This window comes from Protomyctophum parallelum (genome assembly GCF_964188405.1).
Source record: "Protomyctophum parallelum genome assembly, chromosome: 6".
Lineage (NCBI taxonomy): Eukaryota > Metazoa > Chordata > Actinopteri > Myctophiformes > Myctophidae > Protomyctophum > Protomyctophum parallelum.
In genome coordinates this window covers 47,636,836-47,660,274 of record NC_139701.1, presented here as the reverse complement: position 1 = coordinate 47,660,274, position 23,439 = coordinate 47,636,836, and the positions used below count along the sequence as shown (strand labels likewise).

The 23,439-nt window shown below is 43.5% G+C and overlaps 1 protein-coding gene across 1 annotated transcript in view; it reads left to right on the top strand.

The window, feature by feature from the left end:
* The window catches only part of b4galt6 (UDP-Gal:betaGlcNAc beta 1,4- galactosyltransferase, polypeptide 6), a gene marked incomplete at its 3' end in the record, with an annotated part of 51,717 nt that overhangs the window by 1,754 nt on the left and 26,524 nt on the right, over positions 1-23,439 (top strand). Inside the window, exons 3-6 of the mRNA XM_083767264.1 lie at positions 12,863-12,979; positions 14,071-14,184; positions 16,985-17,109; positions 20,626-20,742. Coding sequence (XP_083623390.1) covers positions 12,863-12,979; positions 14,071-14,184; positions 16,985-17,109; positions 20,626-20,742 — 473 coding nt within the window. The remainder of the gene's footprint in view (positions 1-12,862; positions 12,980-14,070; positions 14,185-16,984; positions 17,110-20,625; positions 20,743-23,439) is intronic.

The window sequence follows — 23,439 nt, the reverse complement described above, 5'->3', positions numbered from 1 at the left end:
TGATGATATTATAATATTAACTAGTTTTACTCAGAACAAGGTGTTCATTTCACTCATTGATCTTCAATGAATGAATCTGACAGTTATTGATCTGATCTGATCTATTAAAGTGTGTTTAAAAGAGAGATAAGCTGAGATTGTGAGAGACCATATTATATTATGGAAATCATTTATTATATGAATCATAAATGCATCTGCAGCATGCACTTTATGGCCCAGCTGTGGTACTGTTAGCCAAGGGGCCAGTCTGTCTGTCTGTCTGTCTGTCTGTCTGTCTGTCCGTCCCTGTGGGGGTTCCTTTTAGTATCTTATGAGGTGAAATATCTGATCACTTCCACTGGTTAGTGGGTTGGTTAGGGTTAGGCTACCATGACTAGCAACTGCAAGCAGTCACCAAGTCAGCTATAGTGAAATGCACTGAATGGAGACATGTTTAATCTCTGGAACCCCGATAGATATACACTGTATAGTTCAGAGAGTGTACGGGTTCCTAACAACCATATACTATTAATGACATTTAGTATTGTTAAGCTATGATGTGGCTCTCACATTTGGTCCCAGACTTCCTTTCCTATGCACTGTGGGTAATGGGGAAGGGATTGCAATGACAAAACAGCCATTCTTGTACATGCTCTAGTTATCAGTGACTCTGGGGTAGAGCGTCCGCTTGCAAACCGGAAGCGTCCCAGTTCGAACCCTGTGGGATCCCCCAGAGTTAGGGCTGTATTTTGCGTGTCTTAAGTACCAGGTCTTATTCCCTAACTTGACCTGGAGGCGTGGTAAATGCCATTTGGCTATTCTGAGTGGCCAAAGAGCATTGATCACGCCTCCAGGTCTTTAGTTTACTCAAGTTAGGGAATAAGACCTGGTACTTTAAGACACGCAAAATACAGCCCCTATTGTCAAAGTTTCTTTGAGCAAGAATCTGAACCCCTGATCGATCTTTCAGAGGGGAGACATTACACAAAGCAGTTTACTTTTTCTTTTTAGGTGATCGAAAGGGCATAGGCAGAAGCTTAAAGGAGAATTCCATGCTAGAATGCTTTCTTATCTTTCTTACCTTTCTTTGTAGTTGTTACGTCCCCACCAAAGAGGTCCAGGTGTTTTTTTGTGCAAAAACTCCTTATTGGCTGTTTTCCCTACCATAAGCCCTCAATGAATTGCATTGCATTGAATGGGAATTGAATGGGGCTATGGGGTGTTATGCTAGTTCGCTTATTTCCATCGAAATAAGTAGTAAAGTGTGCCGCTTGGGATATTATTTACATTATGAAGAGAGGATATATACAAAGAAATTATAATTTTGAGCGATGGACATAAGCGAATTAGCACAACACCTCATAGCCCCATTCAATTCAATGCAATTAGGGTACGGGAAATAGCCAATAAGGAGCTTTTGCACAAAATAACACCTGCTCACCTGCTATATCCTCTAGTTTCTAATACAGAATGTTATTTAGATAGCATGGTGTGGTGGTTAGATAGAGGCTGGGGGTTCATGGCTCACCTGCTATATCCTCTAGTTTCTAATACAGAATGTTATTTACTAGATAGCATTATCCATTCTGGACGGGAACCCCTTTTGGTGTTTTAAGCATTGTTATACTTTAGCTATTGAAAAATGGCAGATCTACAAGCTCATAGCGCGGCACTGTGTGCCGCACTACGAGCTTGTATAGCAGCTTGTAGATCTGCTATTTTTGTAAAATCGCGAAAATGTGGCGCAGACCTTTGAATATACAGTATATTCTTCAGAGCGAACGTTTTTAACTCAAGTCTTTGCTTTATTACATATACTTTTTGGGGGTCCTTGACATGAAATATTGAGCACCACTGATATAGAAACATACAGTAGGTACAGTATTGCAGAAAACTGTCATGATTGAGAAGACATTTGTTTTTAAATTTCGATGTCCGGCCTAAATGGGTTAGACAGAGGTTAGGTTAATGGTTTAACATGTATCCTACTGTCTTTGAGACACTATGCTGTTAGACAGAGGTTAGGTTAATGGTTTAACTTCTATCCTACTGTCTTTGAGACACTACGCTGTTAGACAGAGGTTAGGTTAATGGTTTAACTTCTATCCTATACTGTCTTTGAGGCCTACGCTGTTAGACAGAGGTTAGGTTAATGGTTTAACTTCTATCCTACTGTCTTTGAGGCCTACGCTGTTAGACAGAGGTTAGGTTAATGGTTTAACTTCTATCCTACTGTCTTTGAGACACTATGCTGTTAGACAGAGGTTAGGTTAATGGTTTAACTTCTATCCTACTGTCTTTGAGACACTATGCTGTTAGACAGAGGTTAGGTTAATGGTTTAACTTATATCTTACTGTCTTTATATTTATATTACTGGAGTCCTTCATGTTTACTCTGCTTATTCTTAATCTTGGACAAGAGCATCTGCTAAAAGTGCCTGCAATGTTAAACTGTAATTTATAATATCAGATGTTGATAAGCCTTTGTTGACACTTTGATAAGATTGTTTACATTATAATTGAATTGGAACACATGGCTGCTGTACTTTATACCTCATACTTTAATGCTTGGTATGAGGTATGAAATACAGCAGCCTTGTGTTCCTAAAACAGAAAGTTTGGGTATTGGGTAAGACATTCAGTTTTTTTTTATTTTCTTATGTTGCCACTACTGTTGGAGCAGCCATAAACTACACGGGTTCATCCCGATGTTCTGGGCATCTTTGTAATGTTAGTGTTAGTAAAAAGCAGGTAAAAGAGTAACGTTTGAAGCAGACTAACATCAGTCACTTTTCCATTCACTGTAGTAGAAGCTTGGTGCTGTGTCGTCTCCGCCTACAGGAAATACGGGGACAGCCCCCCATTCCGAAAACACCGTGTGCCGCGCTATGAGCTTGTAGATCTGCTATTTTTCAACAATCGCGAAAAAAGGCTTCATGTTTCAGTGAGCAGGTTTCAGGCCTGAGTATAGTCGCACCACGCCGCACGCCGTTTCAAAGCTTTAAACCCATTTTGGCCTGACGTCAAAATGAAATAAAAAGTTCGCTCTGATATGTATTCAAAGAGTGTTCTGGTGGTCTCCCAGAGAGACAGTGTTTAGAGACTGGTGGGTGGAGGTGTTCTGGTGGGTGGAGGTGTTCTGGTGGGTGGAGGTGTTCTGGTCGGTGGAGGTGTTCTGGTGGGTGGAGGTGTTCTGGTGGGTGGAGGTGTTCTGGTGGGTGGAGGTGTTCTGGTGGGTGGAGGTGTTCTGGTGGGTGGAGGTGTTCTGGTGGGTGGAGGTGTTCTGGTGGGTGGAGGTGTTCTGGTGGGTGGAGGTGTCCTGGTGGGTGGAGGTGTCCTGGTGGGTGGAGGTGTTCTGGTGGGTGGAGGTGTTCTGGTGGGTGGAGGTGTTCTGGTGGGTGGAGGTGTTCTGGTGGGTGGAGGTGTTCTGGTGGGTGGAGGTGTTCTGGTGGGTGGAGGTGTTCTGGTGGGTGGAGGTGTTCTGGTGGGTGGAGGTGTTCTGGTGGGTAGAGGTGTTCTGGTGGGTGGAGGTGTTCTGGTGGGTGGAGGTGTTCTGGTGGTCTCCCAGAGAGTGTATCCACTGTCATGACTGGACTGACCCCGACTGCAGCGTGTGTGTCTCCCCACTGCCCCTCATAAACATACACCCAGGACCACCGCCTGCCTTCCTACTGATAAGACCCTTATCAGTCTCCAGCTCCACACACACACACACACACACACACACACACACACACACACACACACACACACACACACACACACACACACACACACACACACACACACACACACACACACACACACACACACACACACACACACACACATATGCTGTCACATCTCACACAAACCGTTTGTGACAAATAGTGCGGCAAATATCGATTGTTTTTAAATGAGTGGAAGAATAGTGTGTCTGTCTGTCTCTCTGCATTCTTGGTGTCATGGACGGTATGTCATTATTGACCGCTGGCTTATTGTAATTCTCGCTGTCTGGATGAGGCTGTCTGACTCTCTGTCTGTCTGACTCTCTGTCTGACTCTGCTGCTACATGCCTGGACATTAGAGTGGCAGATTTAACCAGTATGTTATGCGTTAGCTATTGAAAAATAGCAGATCTACAAGCTCATAGCGCGCCACTGAGTGGCGCGCTACGAGCTTGTAGGTCTGCTATTTTTTCGAAAAATCGAAGAACGACTGACACATAGAAACATAGCTTTTTCAGAAAACTGTCAGGATGTAGAAGACATTTTTAGAATCTGATCTCAGGTCAGAATGGGTTAATAATCCAGAAGCATGTCGTTTTTTTATTATATCTCTGCTCCAAAAGGTTCATTTTGTTCAGGAAATGATTTCTTCTTTTTTCAGGAAATGAAGAAAACCTATTTTTATAACAAAGCAAATAACACGGTCTCATAATAGTTGTTATTGTGACTTTGTATATTGTCAGATACGTGCACGAGAGAGGAGGTGGAGTTGGCTGCTTTAGCAGACAGTTTGAGAGAGGGAGAGAGGTTGTGGAGTTGGCTGCTTTAGCAGACAGTTGGAGAGAGGGATAGAGGTTGTGGAGTTGGCTGCTTTAGCAGACAGTTGGAGAGAGGGAGAGAGGTTGTGGAGTTAGCTGCTTTAGCAGACAGTTGGAGAGAGGGATAGAAGTTGTGGAGTTGGCTGCTTTAGCAGACAGTTGGATAGAGGGAGAGAGGTTGTGGAGTTAGCTGCTTTAGCAGACAGTTTGAGAGAGAGAGAGATGTTGTGGAGTTAGCTGCTTTAGCAGACAGTTTGAGAGAGGGAGAGAGGTTGTGGAGTTGGCTGCTTTAGCAGACAGTTTGAGAGAGGGAGAGAGGTTGTGGAGTTAACTGCTTTAGCAGACAGTTTGAGAGAGGGAGAGAGGTTGTGGAGTTAGCTGCTTTAGCAGACAGTTGGAGAGAGGGAGAGAGGTTGTGGAGTTAGCTGCTTTAGCAGACAGTTTGAGAGAGAGAGGTTGTGGAGTTAGCTGCTTTAGCAGACAGTTTGAGAGAGGCAGAGAGGTTGTGGAGTTAGCTGCTTTAGCAGACAGTTGGAGAGAGGGAGAGAGGTTGTGGAGTTAGCTGCTTTAGCAGACAGTTTGAGAGGGATAGAGGTTGTGGAGTTAGCTGCTTTAGCAGACAGTTTGAGAGAGGGAGAGAGGTTGTGGAGTTGGCTGCTTTAGCAGACAGTTTGAGAGAGGGAGAGAGGTTGTGGAGTTGGCTGCTTTAGCAGACAGTTGGAGAGAGGGATAGAGGTTGTGGAGTTGGCTGCTTTAGCAGACAGTTGGAGAGAGGTTGTGGAGTTAGCTGCTTTAGCAGACAGTTTGAGAGAGAGAGAGGTTGTGGAGTTAGCTGCTTTAGCAGACAGTTTGAGAGAGGGAGAGAGGTTGTGGAGTTAGCTGCTTTAGCAGACAGTTGGAGAGAGGGAGAGAGGTTGTGGAGTTGGCTGCTTTAGCAGACAGTTGGATGGTCCAGTGGAGATGGCTGGTTTTGTCAGAAGCACTTTTTAAACTCCACAAGTATAGTTTATTTCTAACCTTCGCGTCACCAGGCTTTCCACCTCGCAGGAAAGCCTGGTCTGTGTTACAAAATCGCGGTGTGAACCGGACTGGAGCGGACGGTATAGCTACTGATTCCGTCTCGTGGTTTCCTGCCGGAGGACTACAAATCATTGACTACAGGAAGTTACCATCCGCTTCCCGACCGGAAGAGGCCCTCTCTAAACGGAACGCTGTCCCAGGCTAGTTTATTCCAAGCCGCCGTGACGTAGAAGCAGAATGCTGCTTCACCGTGTTTCTTTATATTTTGGTGTTATACGTTAGCTATTGAAAAAATAGCAGATCTACAAGCTCATAGGAGCTTGTAGATCTGCTATTCTTGAAAAATTGTGAAAATGTGGCGCAAATCCTTGAATATATATATATTCTTTCAGAGCGAACGTTTTTAACTCAAATCTGTTTGAGACACATCGACCTTAGGGGGGCGGTTTGAGGCACACATCGAGCCAGGAAGGTGCCAGACCATTGAGAGCTTTTTAAACAAGTAAAATCTTTTTTTTTTTCAAATCGATCCTATTCCTATTACAACCGGCAGCCGCCAATGCAGTGAAGCTAAAATTTGAGTAATATTGTGTTCTCTCGTCTCAGTTTTAGTTAACATTCTGGCTGCCACATTTTGAACCAGTTGTAATCTGTCTTCGTTGGCAGGCCAGTAACCGAGCCGAGGGGTGGGTTGTCCAAAGACAGATGGGGTCCTGATTCGCGCAATATTTCTAAGATGAAAAAAGGCAATCTTGGTAACATGATTAATGTGTGTATTGGTCTTAACCCGTTCTGACCTGAGATCAGATTCTAAAAAATGTCTTCTACATCCTGACAGTTTTCTGAAAAAGCTATGTTTCTATGTCAGTCGTTCTTCGATTAAAAAAAAATAGCAGACCTACAAGCTCGTAGAGTGGCGCGCTATGAGCTTGTAGATCTGCTATTTTTCAATAGCTAAAGCATAACATGATGCTAACACCAAAAGGGGTTCCCGCCCCAACATGGGTTAAGTGCAGTACTTGAGTCACATTACACACACAAACGCACGCACACACACACACACACACACACACACACACACACACACACACACACACACACACAGCTGCGGCTGTGTGGCAGGCAGGCTGGCAGGCTGTGTGGCAGCGCGGGCAGCGGGCACACAGCGCGGCATGGTGTGTTTCCTACTGGAGAATTCCACCATATGTTCTGTTTCTGCTGCCGGAGGAACGGATCGCCAGGTGTGGGAGGAGAGGAAAGCATCCCGGGCTTTTCTTTGTTTGTGTGTGTGTGTGTGTGTGGGTGAAATATGACAAGTGGTGCGTGCGTGCGTGAGTGCGTGTGTGCGTGCGTGCGTGCTAGGCATAATGTTATGGTTGCGTGCTGTTGCCACTTGACATAAGCAGATCTACATCATCTATACAATCTTGTACATTAGCTACGGTATATGCACTGGTTTTACGGCAGTGGTTTCAGACAGTAATAAATGATTCATGGTGGTGACCTGTGCTTCCTTGTCCTGTCCTGTCCTGTCCTGTCCTGTCCTGTCCTGTCCTGTCCTGTCCTGTCCTGTTATGTCCTGTCCTGTCCTGTCCTGTCCTGTCCTGTCTCCAGGCTTTACTTTATGCTTCTCTGCCTTACGTTGTGACCAGGCTTTACTTTATGCTTCTCTGCCTTACGTTGTGACCAGGCTTTACTTTATGCTTCTCTGCCTTACGTTGTGACCAGGCTTTACTTTATGCTTCTCTGCCTTACGTTGTGACCAGGCTTTACTTCATGCTTCTCTGCCTTACGTTGTGACCAGGCTTTACTTTATGCTTCTGTCTTACGTTGTGACCAGGCTTTACTTTATGCTTCTCTGCCTTACGTTGTGACCAGGCTTTACTTTATGCTTCTCTGCCTTACGTTGTGACCAGGCTTTACTTTATGCTTCTCTGCCTTACGTTGTGACCAGGCTTTACTTTATGCTTCTCTGCCTTACGTTGTGACCAGGCTTTACTTCATGCTTCTCTGCCTTACGTTGTGACCAGGCTTTACTTTATGCTTCTGTCTTACGTTGTGACCAGGCTTTACTTTATGCTTCTCTGCCTTACGTTGTGACCAGGCTTTACTTTATGCTTCTCTGCCTTACGTTGTGACCAGGCTTTACTTTATGCTTCTCTGTCTTACGTTGTGACCAGGCTTTACTTTATGCTTCTCTGCCTTACGTTGTGACCAGGCTTTTCTTTATGCTTCTCTGCCTTACGTTGTGACCAGGCTTTACTTTATGCTTCTCTGCCTTACGTTGTGACCAGGCTTTACTTTATGCTTCTGTCTTACGTTGTGACCAGGCTTTACTTTATGCTTCTCTGCCTTACGTTGTGACCAGGCTTTACTTTATGCTTCTCTGCCTTACGTTGTGACCAGGCTTTACTTTATGCTTCTCTGCCTTACGTTGTGACCAGGCTTTACTTTATGCTTCTCTGCCTTACGTTGTGACCAGGCTTTACTTTATGCTTCTCTGCCTTACGTTGTGACCAGGCTTTACTTCATGCTTCTCTGCCTTACGTTGTGACCAGGCTTTACTTTATGCTTCTCTGTCTTACGTTGTGACCAGGCTTTACTTTATGCTTCTCTGCCTTACGTTGTGACCAGGCTTTACTTTATGCTTCTCTGCCTTACGTTGTGACCAGGCTTTACTTTATGCTTCTCTGCCTTACGTTGTGACCAGGCTTTACTTTATGCTTCTCTGCCTTACGTTGTGACCAGGCTTTACTTTATGCTTCTCTGCCTTAAGTTGTGACCAGGCTTTTCTTTATGCTTCTCTGCCTTACGTTGTGACCAGGCTTTACTTTATGCTTCTCTGCCTTATGTTGTGACCAGGCTTTACTTTATGCTTCTCTGCCTTACGTTGTGACCAGGCTTTACTTTATGCTTCTCTGTCTTACGTTGTGACCAGGCTTTACTTTATGCTTCTCTGCCTTACGTTGTGACCAGGCTTTACTTTATGCTTCTCTGCCTTACGTTGTGACCAGGCTTTACTTTATGCTTCTCTGCCTTACGTTGTGACCAGGCTTTACTTTATGCTTCTCTGTCTTACGTTGTGACCAGGCTTTACTTTATGCTTCTCTGCCTTACGTTGTGACCAGGCTTTACTTTATGCTTCTCTGCCTTAAGTTGTGACCAGGCTTTAATTTATGCTTCTCTGTCTTACGTTGTGACCAGGCTTTACTTTATGCTAGATGTGATTGGCCGGAAGGAGATGATGTATTATGATGTATGATGATAAGGGGCGCCCCTCACTTCACACGGGTGTGATTCTTAATCAAAGCTGCTATAAGCAATAATATGTCAACATTTTAACACCTTTAAAAGGAAAAGCCAGCCAGCAATGGGTAGAACACTCCCAAAAAAACGTTTTGTCTCTCTGACACATTAGAAGCTTTGTCATTGAAAGAAACCTGTATTTGTATTTATTTATTCAGCACAGTATAAAAACAATACAGTGTAGTTAGTTATATAAATATAAGAAATTAAGAAGGGTAAAGTGCTACATTTGTTTGGGGAACGTTCTGGCTGTCTCAATAAAAAAAAAAGGCAATTGAAATGTTGACATTATTGCTTATATATAGCAGCTTTATTGCGGAGGGGAAATTCCACATTTTAATACAGCAATCATTGAATTAAAAATAAATCTAGTGAAGGCACTGTACCCCGGCACACTTTGAATTAGAGCACATTATTTGACAGCACAACAAATTCAACAATTTAATTCCACTTGTAGTGAAGTGATATTTGATGAGGAGGAGTGTCTGGAGCGCTGGAGTTGAGCACTTGACTGAGACAGTCCACCGTTGTGTCTCTCTCTCACACACACACACACACACACACACACACACACACACACACACACACACACACACACACACACACACACACACACACACACAGAGGGAACGGTTGTTCTAGAGAGAGTGAGGAACTGAAAGTGTTTGTGTGTGTGTGTGTGTGTGTGTGTGTGTGTTAGTCATCATGGAGTGATGCCGTGGATGCATTCAGAATAGATTAACCCATTCTGACCTGAGATCAGATTCAAAAAATGTCTTCTACACATCCAGACAGTTTTCTGAAAAAGCTATGTTTCTGACCTGAGATCAGATTCTAAAAATAACAGTCGTTCTTCGATTTTTTTCAAAAAATAGCAGACCTACAAGCTCGTGGCGCGCCACTCGGTGGCGCGCCACGAGCTTGTAGATCTGCTATTTTTCAATAGACATGATGCTATAACACCAAAATGGGTTCCCGCCCAAAATAGGTTAAGTCTGGAGGCCGAGCGCTACCAGATGTCTGGGTCTCTGTTGGTTCTCTGGTTCTGTCTGGACCAGAGCCCGCTTTGACAAAGCGTTGGCGAACCCAGCGGGCCCACTGGTGCTGCACAATTAATCAAACACAGATCGAGGTCTAGATTCCTAGACACCTGATGCGATCTCATTTCTAAATCTGAGCGGGTATCGTGCTCTACTAGTCGGCTGTCCAATTCATTTGAGTTACTCTCATGTCTTCGCTACAAGAGAGAGACTTTTATCAGTTTATTCTTTTGAAAATAGCGACGTGGGGTGGGGTGGCTGCCCATCCGATTCCCGAAAGTGTTTGAACTAGAGCTGGGACTCGATTAAAAAAATGAATCTAATTAATCAGAGGCTTTGCGATTAATTAATCTAGATTAATCACATTTTAATCGCATATCAATATTCAACCCGAGAACAGCGAGAAACCTTTTTTTTTAATGTTTTTTGGTATCCCAGTGAATCAATGAATAGTGACTACAGGATACCACTCATTTTCAACATTTTACTGTCATTAATATACCCGTTGTGGAAATAATAATAACTAGAAAATTCGCAATTTAAAAAAATTGCAGAGTGTGGTTGCCGCAGTGGCTTACATATGCCCCTCCCACTAGTATTGCCAGCCAATTACAATTTCAAGTCACGCCTTAGATCATGCGTAAGTAATTCGGAGGGGATTTAACCCCCGAAATTCATGTTTTTGCGACAAACGGTTACATTTCTCGCATTTGCGGCGCCCCCTATGGATGAAAATGGAATTGCTTTTAGAACTTGGTTGATTGAACCACCCCGGACATGTGATTGAAATTTGGGATGGATTGGACATTCCGTTCGTGATTTATGGCATTTTTTGTGATATAGGCCCCTCCTACTAACTTCGGAAGACGATTACGGCCGAACGATACGCACTTTCAAAATTCTGCGGCTCAGTTTTAATTGGATGGGTCCAGAGATCACGTGTGCCGATTTCTGTGAGATTTGGACAAAATCTGTAGGAGGAAAAGCAAAAAGTGTGTTTTGGACAGAATTCAAAATGGCGGAAAATCTATCATGGCGGAAATGGGCGTGGCCTATATGGGGAGATGCGTCATGACCCAAGGAATCCAGGGAAAAAATAATTTTGATTTTACGACCTACGGTTCAAGAGTTATAAGCCAAAAGGTAAAGTGGGCTGTTATAGCGCCACCATGAGGCCGACCGATAAAATTTTAGGGTTAAATAATTTTAGTGATAATGTTGAAATATCCCTAAAAGTTTTGTAACTATAGTGATTACAGTCTCCGAGGAACAAATACTTTTATGTGAATTTTTGCCTTTTCCCATTCATGTCAATGGGGAAATTTTATTCACTAATAAATTCATATCAATTAAACTATACAACATTTCTCTTAACAAAATACAAGCACACGATTCCCGATTTTTCCGGTCAATTTGACATATGGCTCAAGTGCGTACAGCGTACAGTGTGGGAGGTATAAAGCGTCAAAATAAAGACTACTCCAGTGAGAAAATAATAATAAAGTGTCACAGTTACAAGAGTCTGGTTGCCCATTCGGGCAACCACACTAAAAAGTCACCCCATTCTGTGTTGCCTAGAACTGGAGGTCTCAGTGACATCACAAAGCTGTACTTACTTCATATTGTTACTGTTTTTTGTCAGACCTCCAGTTCTAGGCAACACAAAATGGGGTGACTTTTTATTATTTCCAGTTTTCAGTACTATAGAAAAGCGCCCAGTGAGAAACGTTCCGCGGTGAAAGAAAAGGTGCGATTAATTTATCTGTAGTTAATCGCGATTAATTTTTCTGTAGTTAATAATCTAAATTAATCGCAATTAGTCCCGGCCCTAGTTTGAACATTTTGGGATGATTTTGAATCACGTGTCAGAAGAACTACTGCTTTTAGAAGGCATTCGTTGAATCGGCCTCGGGTACATACCATGAAGGATTTATTTTCTAAATATTAAATTGTTTAACAAATTACAAAAACAACAACTGCAATGCGGTATTTGTGGTTTGTACATTGTCTGTATGAGTTTTGTAATTATACTGTAGATGTGAAGTAATTGTAAAGCTCTGCTGTTTCCATGATAATTGGCCAAAGGAGATGAACTTACGGTAACTATGGAGACAGACCAGCAGCAACACACAGCAGGGATGTATAGGATCAATCGGGTTTTCATTTCGAGGCCCATTATGTATTCAGCACTTGAGCCACGGAACCACCATCTGATGACATTTAGCCTAGAACAAATAATATATATAGCCGATCTACAAGCAACACGTTGTGAGCTTGTAGATCGGCTATTTTCAGAAAAAGGTATATAGAGTTTATGTGGTCCAAGTGGTACATGTTTATCACAGTGGAGAACCTCTGTTTCTAACCTCTCTCTCTCTCTCCCCCTCCCCTCTGTATCTCTATGTCTCTCTCTCTCTCTCTCTCTCTCTCTCTCTCTCTCTCTCCCCCTCCCCTCTGTATCTCTATCTCTCTCTCTCTGTCTCTGTCTCTGTCTCTGTCTCTGTCTCTGTCTCTGTCTCTGTCTCTGTCTCTGTCTCTGTCTCTGTCTCTCTCTCTCTCTCTCTCTCTCTCTCCCTCCCCCTGTATCTCTATGTCTCTCTCCCGCCCCTGTGTATCTCTATGTCTCTCTCTCTCCCTCCCCTCTGTATCTCTCTCTCTCTCTCTCTCTCTCTCTCTCTCTCTCTCTCTCTCTCCCCCCTCTGTATCTCTATGTATCTCTCTCTCCCCCCTGTGTATCTCTATGTCTCTCTCTCTCTCTCTCCCCTCTGTATCTCTGTCTCTCTCTCTCCCCTCTGTATATCTATCTCTCTCTCTCTCTCTCTCTCCCCTCTGTATCTCTATGTCTCTCTCTCTCTCTCTCTCTCTCTCCCCTGTGTATCTCTATGTATCTCTCTCTCTCTCTCTCTCTCTCTCTCTCTCTCTCTCTCTCTCTCTCTCTCTCTCTCTCTCTCTCTCTCTCTCCCTCTCCCCTGTGTATCTCTATGTCTCTCAGCCAACACGTACTTCTTCATGGTGCAGGCCCAGGGCATCATGCTGAGGGACAACGTCCGGACCATTGGCCAGATGATCCGTCTCTACACCAATAAGAACAGCACGCTCAACGGCACAGGTGAGTCTACACCAATAAGAACAGCACGCTCAACGGCACAGGTGAGTCTACACCAATAAGAACAGCACGCTCAACGGCACAGGTGAGTCTCTACACCAATAAGAACAGCACGCTCAACGGCACAGGTGAGTCTCTGCACCAATAAGAACAGCACGCTCAACGGCACAGGTGAGTCTCTGCACCAATCAGGACATCAAAACACCGACGGATGAGATCTCATTTCTAAAGTGCAGCAGGACTCGCGCAGCACTAGTTGGCTGTCCAATTTATTTTAATTACCATTTTTGCTACAAGAGAGAGACTTTAATAAGAGAGGTTTAAGTCTTTAAAGGACCACTTCACCACTTTTCAACCCATCTTCATATAATAGGTCCTAATAATCATGAAAAAACGGCGCAATTATTTTCTAATAGGTCTGTGTCTCATAGGAGGGCTGTGGGCAGTTCAGAAACCGTCTTCCAGTGACATCATCGATGGAAAATACAAGCTAATAGAAACTGCAGGCTTTCTAATCCTGAAAAGTTGCAATGCGAAAATGGAAGCCATCGTTCTCACGATAATGAAGATCTAAGCCTAATGATGATGTCACTGGAAGACGGTTTCTGAACTGCCCACAGCCCTCCTATGAGACACAGACTGAGTAGAAAACAATCGTGCCATTTTATCATGATTATTAGTGAAGACCTATTATATGAAGATGGGTTGAAAAGTGGTGAAGTGGTCCTTTAAGCACTTTGATGTCTGTTTAAAGCCACAGTAGTCATGGCTCCATCCAGGTGTAGTAATGTTCAGCCAATCGTGTGAGAGTCGTGATCTCAATTCTCGTGGAGGAAAATTGAGATTCACATTTGATGCAAGAATCATGCAGCTCTGCCCAGACGGCAGTAACTCCAGTATATTTAATATATTGTGTTTTATATTCAGACTACCCAGACGGCAGTAACTCCAGTATATTTAATATATTGTGTTTTATATTCAGACTACCCAGACGGCAGTAACTCCAGTATATTTAATATATTGTGTTTTATATTCAGACTACCCAGACGGCAGTATAACTCCAGTATATTTAATATATTGTGTTTTATATTCAGACTACCCAGACGGCAGTAACTCCAGTGAATATCTGGTCCAACCAACCACATATCTACCAGAGAACTTCACCTACGCCCAGAGCATGCCCTGTCCAGAGAGATTACCTTCCATGAGTAAGTACTCTACTAACCGATTACCTTCCATGAGTAAGTACTCTACTAACCGATTACCTTCCATGAGTAAGCACTGATACTATACTAACAGATTACCTTCCATGAGTAAGCACTGATACTATACTAACAAATTACCTTCCATGAGTAAGCACTAATACTATACTAACAGATTACCTTCCATGAGTAAGTACTCTACTAACAGATTACCTTCCATGAGTAAGTACTCTACTAACAGATTACCTTCCATGAGTAAGCACTAATACTATACTAACAGATTACCTTCCATGAGTAAGTACTCTACTAACAGATTACCTTCCATGAGTAAGTACACAACAGCTGTAGTTCTCAAGTCAAAACCGTAAGGATAATTCTGCTCTAGGATTATTCTACAGTGGAGTAACTAAGACATTAGTTTTAGATCTGTAGATCCACAGTGGAGTAACTAAGACATTAGATCTGTAGATCCACAGTGGAGTAACTAAGACATTAGTTTTCTTCCTGTGAAATATTTTCTTTTCTGGCCAAAACGTGTGTTTTGGATGTGAGGTGGGGGGGGGGGGGGGGGGGGGGGGGGGTGGGGGGGGGGGAGGGCTCAGAGTGTTCCCACTAAGGAAAGTAGGCTTTCAACATCTTAAAACCGTCTTTGTTTTGGTGAGTAGCAAATGTGTATTTACTAAAGACGAGAGTCCGTGAGTGTGGATCGAAAGTACCATAGCATTAAGGAGAAGTCCTTCTAACACTAGAGCTAAAAGTACCATAGCATTAAGGAGAAGTCCTTCTAACACTAGAGCTAAAAGTACCATAGCATTAAGGAGAAGTCCTTCTAACACCAGAGCTAAAAGTACCATAGCATTAAGGAGAAGTCCTTCTAACACTAGAGCTAAAAGTACCATAGCATTAAGGAGAAGTCCTTCTAACACTAGAGCTAAAAGTACCATAGTGTTGAAGGAGAACTAATTCTAACACTATGGACCAGATCTAAAAGTACCATAGCGTTGAATGAGATCTCCTTCTAACACTAGAGCTAAAAGTACCATAGTGTTGAAGGAGAACTAATTCTAACACTTATGGAGCAGAGCTATAAGTACCATAGTGTTAACACTATGGACCAGAGCTAAAAGTACCATAGTGTTAACACTATGGACCAGAGCTAAAAGTACCATAGTGTTAACACTATGGACCAGAGCTAAAAGTACCATAGTGTTGAAGGAGATCTCCTTCTAACTCTATATGGACCAGAGCTAAAAGTACCATAGCGTTGAATGAGATCTCCTTCTAACTACAGATGTCCAGATACTCTATCAGTATGGGTATCGGTACCTTTTTGGTCATAATTTGGTTCATATCGGCATCGGCGAATATGCCACATCCGACGACTGCCTTGCTTGTACTGTACAATACAGTGTTGATGTGTAAGATGTACAATACAATACAGTGTTGAGAGCACCTCTTACCTCAGGTGACTCAGAATGTCAGGCCAGGACACCATCACCATCAGACAGATGAGTCATTCCCTCAGCGCACTGTTCCACAGGTGGGCGAGCCATGTGATGTAATGTGATATGGGATGGAAGGTTTGAGTCACTATCATAACCCGTCAAGACCTGAGACCAGATTCTACAAATGTCTTCTAAATCATGACGTTCTTTCTGAAAAACCCTGTGTTTCTCCATCGGTTGTTCTCAAACTATTTCATGTTAAGGACCCCAGAAACCCGACCGTGAGTATCACAGCGCCTCCTGCTGTTGGCCGCTGAAAAACCTTGTTTTCACCAGAAACTATATTCATTGCGCCGATTTGGAGATGCAGGCCATTGAAAGCAGCACACAGAGTGAAAGTGGATGCCTGCGCATCTTCAAAATGGCCGTGGCCACTGTCACACTTTACACTGTTATGCTAACGAGCGGCAGCTAACGATTCAATCAAAACATGGATTAAAGAATATAAACCCTGGAAAATGTACAGGCTAAGGTTCTGGCGGGCTAGACGATTAATTGAATCCATTTTGGGCGGGAACCCCTTTTGGGGTTATGTATGCTTTAGCTATTGAAAAATAGCAGATCTACAAGCTCTTGTAGGTCTGCTATCCTTTCCTTTCCTTAGTCCAGTTACCCTGGGTAAACATAGTACCTTTCCTTTCCTTAGTCCAGTTACCCTGGGTAAACATAGTACCTTTCCTTTCCTTAGTCCAGTTACCCTGGGTAAACATAGTACCTTTCCTTTCCTTAGTCCAGTTACCCTGCAGGGTAAACATAGTACCTTTCCTTTCCTTAGTCCAGTTACCCTGGGTAAACATAGTACCTTTCCTTTCCTTAGTCCAGTTACCCTGGGTAAACATAGTACCTTTACTTTCCTTAGTCCAGTTACCCTGGGTAAACATAGTACCTTTCCATTTCCTTAGTCCAGTTACCCTGGGTAAACATAGTACCTTTCCTTTCCTTAGTCCAGTTACCCTGGGTAAACATAGTACCTTTCCTTTCCTTAGTCCAGTTACCCTGGGTAAACATAGTACCTTTCCTTTCCTTAGTCCAGTTACCCTGGGTAAACATAGTACCTTTCCTTTCCTTAGTCCAGTTACCCTGGGTAAACATAGTACCTTTCCTTTCCTTAGTCCAGTTACCCTGGGTAAACATAGTACCTTTCCTTTCACAGTGAAGAACCTCTGTTTCTAACCCCTCTCTCTCTCTCTCTCTCTCTCTCTCTTTCTCTCTCTCTCCCTCTCCCTCTCTCCCTCCCTCCCTCCCTCCCTCCCTCCCTCCCTCCCTCTCTCTCTCCCCCTCTCCCCCCCCCCCCCCCACAGAGGGGCCTATGGACGTGAACATGACAGAGATCCCCATGGAGGTGATGGAGCTGAAGTTCTCCAAGTATTTTGATATTCAGTTTGGAGGACACTGGAAACCAAAGGACTGCAGACCCCGCTGGAAGGTGTGTGTGTGTGTGTGTGTTGTTCTTGCTTATTGTAAGTCGCTCTGGATTAAGAGCGTCTGCTAAATGCCTAAATTGTAAATTGTAAATTTTGTGTGTGTGTGTGCGTGTGTGTGAGACAACGTCGGATCAAACAGCGACGTAACATCGTTTTTTCATTTCATTTCATTTCGTGGCTCTAGAGCAGCCGGTCGAGCTTCTAGTTATTACAATTACTGTACAGTTTAGGTATTATCACACGCTCTTATTATCCAGAGCCACTTACAATAAGCATGGTCAATAAAGTCCCAGGCACGTGCACACATGTTCATGTTTATTCAGCTTTCAGCATGATCACAGGTTTAAAAAAAACGGAGGTGCCATTAAAAACACTGAATTGTTTTGCCGATCACAAATCATAAAACTTCAAATCTAAAGTGCAATAGCCTATCTAAAAATCCAAATGGTGTCAAACTCAAATCTCAAGTCCACTATCATTTAAAAGTCTGCACATATATCATGGTATTGGTGATTCTCTGTATCTCTCAGCTCTGCATGATGGGGTGTCCAGAGATCTCGTTTCTGAGAGGAGGAAGCCAGTTCCTGAAGTTAGATTTGAACAGCTTCCTGGCCAAGTCAAGTCAAGGCATAATAATAATAATAATAATAATACATTTTATTTACATAGCACCTTTCATACATAAATGTAGCTCAAAGTGCTTTACGGAGCAGAAAAGATAATAAAAACAAAAGCAAAACAAGGCATGCGGTTAAAACAATAGGACAATAACGCAGTGTCAAATCAGGCAAAGGCAGTGGTACAAAAATAAGAACGGATATTTTAAAAAGTCAACTAAAAGCAAGAGTTAAAATGGTGAGTCTTAAGCTGTGTCTTAAAAATGTCTACAGAGGATGCCTGTCTGATCCGCAGTGGTAATTTATTCCAGGCTGTTGGGCCATGAAAGCAGAACGCTGCCTCGCCATAAATGTTTTGATGAATTGAACGTGGTGGACCCTGTTGTAAACAAGTGTAATGCTTAATTGGGTCGTCCACTCACAGTTAACAGTCTTTGTATTGAGTTTGTGCTTGAAATGTACTGTAATTCTGCAAACGGTTAATAAATATTTCAATCGATCAATCAACCTTTTACTAGCCACCTTTTTAGGGAGTTGGAGTAGGCCAGCAGTGGAGGACCTGAGGGGGCCGCTAGGGACATATCTAGGCAGACAATCAAGGAGATTAGGAAGGTGCAAGACTTTAAAAACGAGTAACAGGATTTTTCAAATGTGTCAGTGTATCCCGAGTACCTCCGGCCACATAGACATCCAAGGAGAGATTCAGCCCTTTTTACTCGTCTGTAAAACAACTGCCCTTTTTACCCGTCTGTAAAACAACTGCCCTTTTACCCGTCTGTAAAACAACTGCCCTTTTACCCGTCTGTAAAACAACTGCCCTTTTACCCGTCTGTAAAACAACTGCCTTTTTACCCGTCTGTAAAACAACTGCCCTTTTTACCCGTCTGTAAAACAACTGCCCTTTTACCCGTCTGTAAAACAACTGCCCTTTTACCCGTCTGTAAAACAACTGCCCTTTTACCCGTCTGTAAAACAACTGCCCTTTTTACCCGTCTGTAAAACAACTGCCCTTTTACCCGTCTGTAAAACAACTGCCCTTTTACCCGTCTGTAAAACAGCTGCCCTTTTACCCGTCTGTAAAACAACTGCCCTCTCCAGACTGTGAATGCAGCGTTTACTACATAGTGACAGAAATGCAAACGCCCTCCTCTCCTTTCCAAACGACAATTTACAATTTACAATTCAGGCATTTAGCAGACGCTCTTAATCCAGAACGACTTACATTTAAGCAAGAACAAAAGCATGGGAATACATCACATAAAAGCATTTATCATGAAACATGCGTAAGCTAAGAAAGTAACAGTGGAATATCTATATGATGAAACTATACATACACTATACATAATAAACTATACATATTCACTACTATGCTATACATATGTACTATGGCGTGCTATGACTATATACAATACAATTATAGTGCTGTCTACATAACATGCTATAAGTCTGTGTCAAATGCTATCTAAGCCAACAGAAATGCTATCTAAGGGGTTAGGGTAAGTGCTATGGGCCATGATGGAGTCTGAAAAGGTGGGTTTTCAGGCTACGGCGGAAGATTGGGAGTGATGCTGCAGTTCTGACTGCAATGGGAAGTGCATTCCACAGTTTTGGAGCCAGAAGGGAGAAGAGTTTGGGACGTGTGGAGCGTTGTCCCGGCGTTTTTAGTGAGGGTACTTCCAGTTTCCCTGCGTTGGCTGATCTGAGTGCGCGGGAGGGTTTGTAGGGTTCAATCATACTTGTAAGATATGGGGGAGCCATACCTTCGGTTGCTTTGAATGCCAGCATCAGAGTTTTGTATTCTGTGCGGGCAGCGACCGGGAGCCAGTGGAGGGAGCGGAGCAGGGGGGAGACATGTGAGAATTTTGGCTGGTTGAAGACCAAGCGAGCTGCTGCATTTTGGATCAGCTGGAGAGGCTTAAGTGCACATGCTGGTAGGCCAGTAACGCCCTCCTCTCCTTTCCAAACGCCCTCCTCTCCTTTCCACCTTTTTTCGCATCTCCAGTAACCAACGAGTGCGGGATCGCGCCCAGAAAATAGCCGATCTACAAGCTCTCAACACGTCGCAGCGCGACGCGTTGAGAGCTTGTAGATCGTCTATTTTCTTCCAAAAGTACCCTCTTACAGAATACATAAAAACAGCCCACACACAGCAGTGTAACTACTAGGATCCTCCCAGCAGGTAAACCATGAACTGGAATCTAAGTGACAATCTGAAACTAAAGGATTAAAGCTTGTTGTTTGTTTTTAAAATCCTATCTGGACACTTAATACCTTTTTTTTTTTCCTTTTGTTTTGGGCTGGAAAGATAATTCCACTAATCTCCGTTCCACAAACATCGGACAACACTGCACGCACGCACGCGCACACACACAGGGGCACACACACGCAGGCACACACACACACACCAGTGACCTGAAGCTGACCCATAATGCTTTGCTTAGTGGATTGATGCGAGGGAACAACAGGCGTTATTTTGGTCAAATCAAAACGCGACTCAAAAGTGTGTGTGTGTGTGTGTGTGTGTGTGTGTGTGTGTGTGTGTGTGTGTGTGTGTGTGTGTGTGTGTGTGTGTGTGTGTGCACGAGTGACTGAGTGATTTTGTCAACTAAAACTATGACGTCAATGTCTTTGCTATTTTCAGCATGCGAATCAGGCATTGTGACACCATCAAGGCCCGCTGAAATACATTTTAGTCGACAAAATCAACCGTAGAATTAGTCGAGTAAAACCTTATATAATCTAATAATATTTTGTCAACTAAAGCAAGACTGAAAGTAAGACGTTTCAGATGACTAAAATAAAATGTGACTAAAACGAAATGAGAATTCATTAAAAAGATTATACAGGCCTTATCTTGTGCGCGCGGTGCTCTGACCATGGCCTTCTGTGTCGCTCCATTAGGTGGCCATCCTGATCCCGTTCCGAAACCGCCACGAACACCTGCCCATCCTGTTCCAGCACCTCACGCCCATGTTACAACGACAGCGGCTGCAGTTCGCCTACTACGTCATCGAACAGGTGACACACTCCATTACATCACCTACTACGTCATCGAACAGGTGACACACTTCATTACATCACCTACTACGTCATCGAACAGGTGACACACTTCATTACATCACCTACTACGTCATTGAACAGGTGACACACTCCATTACATCACCTACTACGTCATCGAACAGGTGACACACTTCATTACATCACCTACTACGTCATCGAACAGGTGACACACTTCATTACATCACCTACTACGTCATCGAACAGGTGACATACTTTATTACATCACCTACTACGTCATTGAACAGGTGACACACTCCATTACATCACCTACTACGTCATCGAACAGGTGACACACTTCATTACATCACCTACTACGTCATCGAACAGGTGACACACTTCATTACATCACCTACTACGTCATCGAACAGGTGACATACTTTATTACATCACCTACTACGTCATTGAACAGGTGACACACTTCATTACATCACCTACTACGTCATCGAACAGGTGACACACTTCATTACATCACCTACTACGTCATCGAACAGGTGACATACTTTATTACATCACCTACTACGTCATTGAACAGGTGACACACTCCATTACATCACCTACTACGTCATTGAACAGGTGACACACTCCATTACATCACCTACTACGTCATCGAACAGGTGACATACTCCATTACATCACCTACTACGTCATCGAACAGGTGACATACTCCATTACATCACCTACTACGTCATCGAACAGGTGACACAACCCATTACATCACCTACTACGTCATTGAACAGGTGACACACTCCATTACATCACCTACTACGTCATCGAACAGGTGACATACTTTATTACATCACCTACTACGTCATTGAACAGGTGACGCAACCCATTACATCACCTACTACGTCATCGAACAGGTGACACACTCCATTACATCACCTACTACGTCATCGAACAGGTGACATACTCCATTACATCACCTACTACGTCATTGAACAGGTGACACACTCCATTACATCACCTACTACGTCATCGAACAGGTGACACACTCCATTACATCACCTACTACGTCATTGAACAGGTGACACACTCCATTACATCACCTACTATGTCATCGAACAGGTGACACACTCCATTACATCACCTACTACGTCATTGAACAGGTGACATACTCCATTACATCACCTACTACGTCATCGAACAGGTGACACACTCCATTACATCACCTACTACATCATCAAACAGGTGACATACTCCATTACATCACCTACTACGTCATTGAACAGGTGACACACTTCATTACATCACCTACTACGTCATCGAACAGGTGACACACTCCATTACATCACCTACTATGTCATCGAACAGGTGACACACTCCATTACATCACCTACTACGTCATTGAACAGGTGACACACTCCATTACATCACCTACTATGTCATCGAACAGGTGACACACTCCATTACATCACCTACTACGTCATTGAACAGGTGACATACTCCATTACATCACCTACTACGTCATCGAACAGGTGACACACTCCATTACATCACCTACTACGTCATCAAACAGGTGACATACTCCATTACATCACCTACTACGACGTCATCAAACAGGTGACACACTCCATTACATCACCTACTACGTCATTGAACAGGTGACATACTCCATTACATCACCTACTACGTCATCGAACAGGTGACATACTCCATTACATCACCTACTACGTCATTGAACAGGTGACACACTCCATTACATCACCTACTACGTCATTGAACAGGTGACATACTCCATTACATCACCTACTACGACGTCATCAAACAGGTGACACACTCCATTACATCACCTACTACGTCATTGAACAGGTGACACACTTCATTACATCACCTACTACGTCATCAAACAGGTGACACACTCCATTACATCACCTACTACGTCATCGAACAGGTGACACACTCCATTACATCACCTACTACGTCATCGAACAGGTGACACACTCCATTACATCACCTACTACGTCATCGAACAGGTGACACACTCCATTACATCACCTACTACGTCATCGAACAGGTGACACACTCCATTACATCACCTACTACGTCATCGAACAGGTGACACACTCCATTACATCACCTACTACGTCATCAAACAGGTGACACACTCCATTGCATCACCTACTACGTCATTGAACAGGTGACACACTCCATTACATCACCTATTACGTCATCGAACAGGTGACATACTCCATTACATCACCTACTACGTCATCGAACAGGTGACATACTACATTGCATCACCTACTACGACGTCATCAAACAGGTGACACACTCCATTACATCACCTACTACGTCATCGAACAGGTGACACACTTCATTACATCACCTACTACGTCATCGAACAGGTGACATACTACATTGCATCACCTACTACGACGTCATCAAACAGGTGACACACTCCATTACATCACCTACTACGTCATCGAACAGGTGACATACTCCATTACATCACCTACTACGTCATTGAACAGGTGACACACTCCATTACATCACCTATTACGTCATCGAACAGGTGACACACTCCATTACATCACCTATTACGTCATCGAACAGGTGACACACTCCATTACATCACCTATTACGTCATCGAACAGGTGACACACTCCATTACATCACCTACTACGTCATCAAACAGGTGACACACTCCATTACATC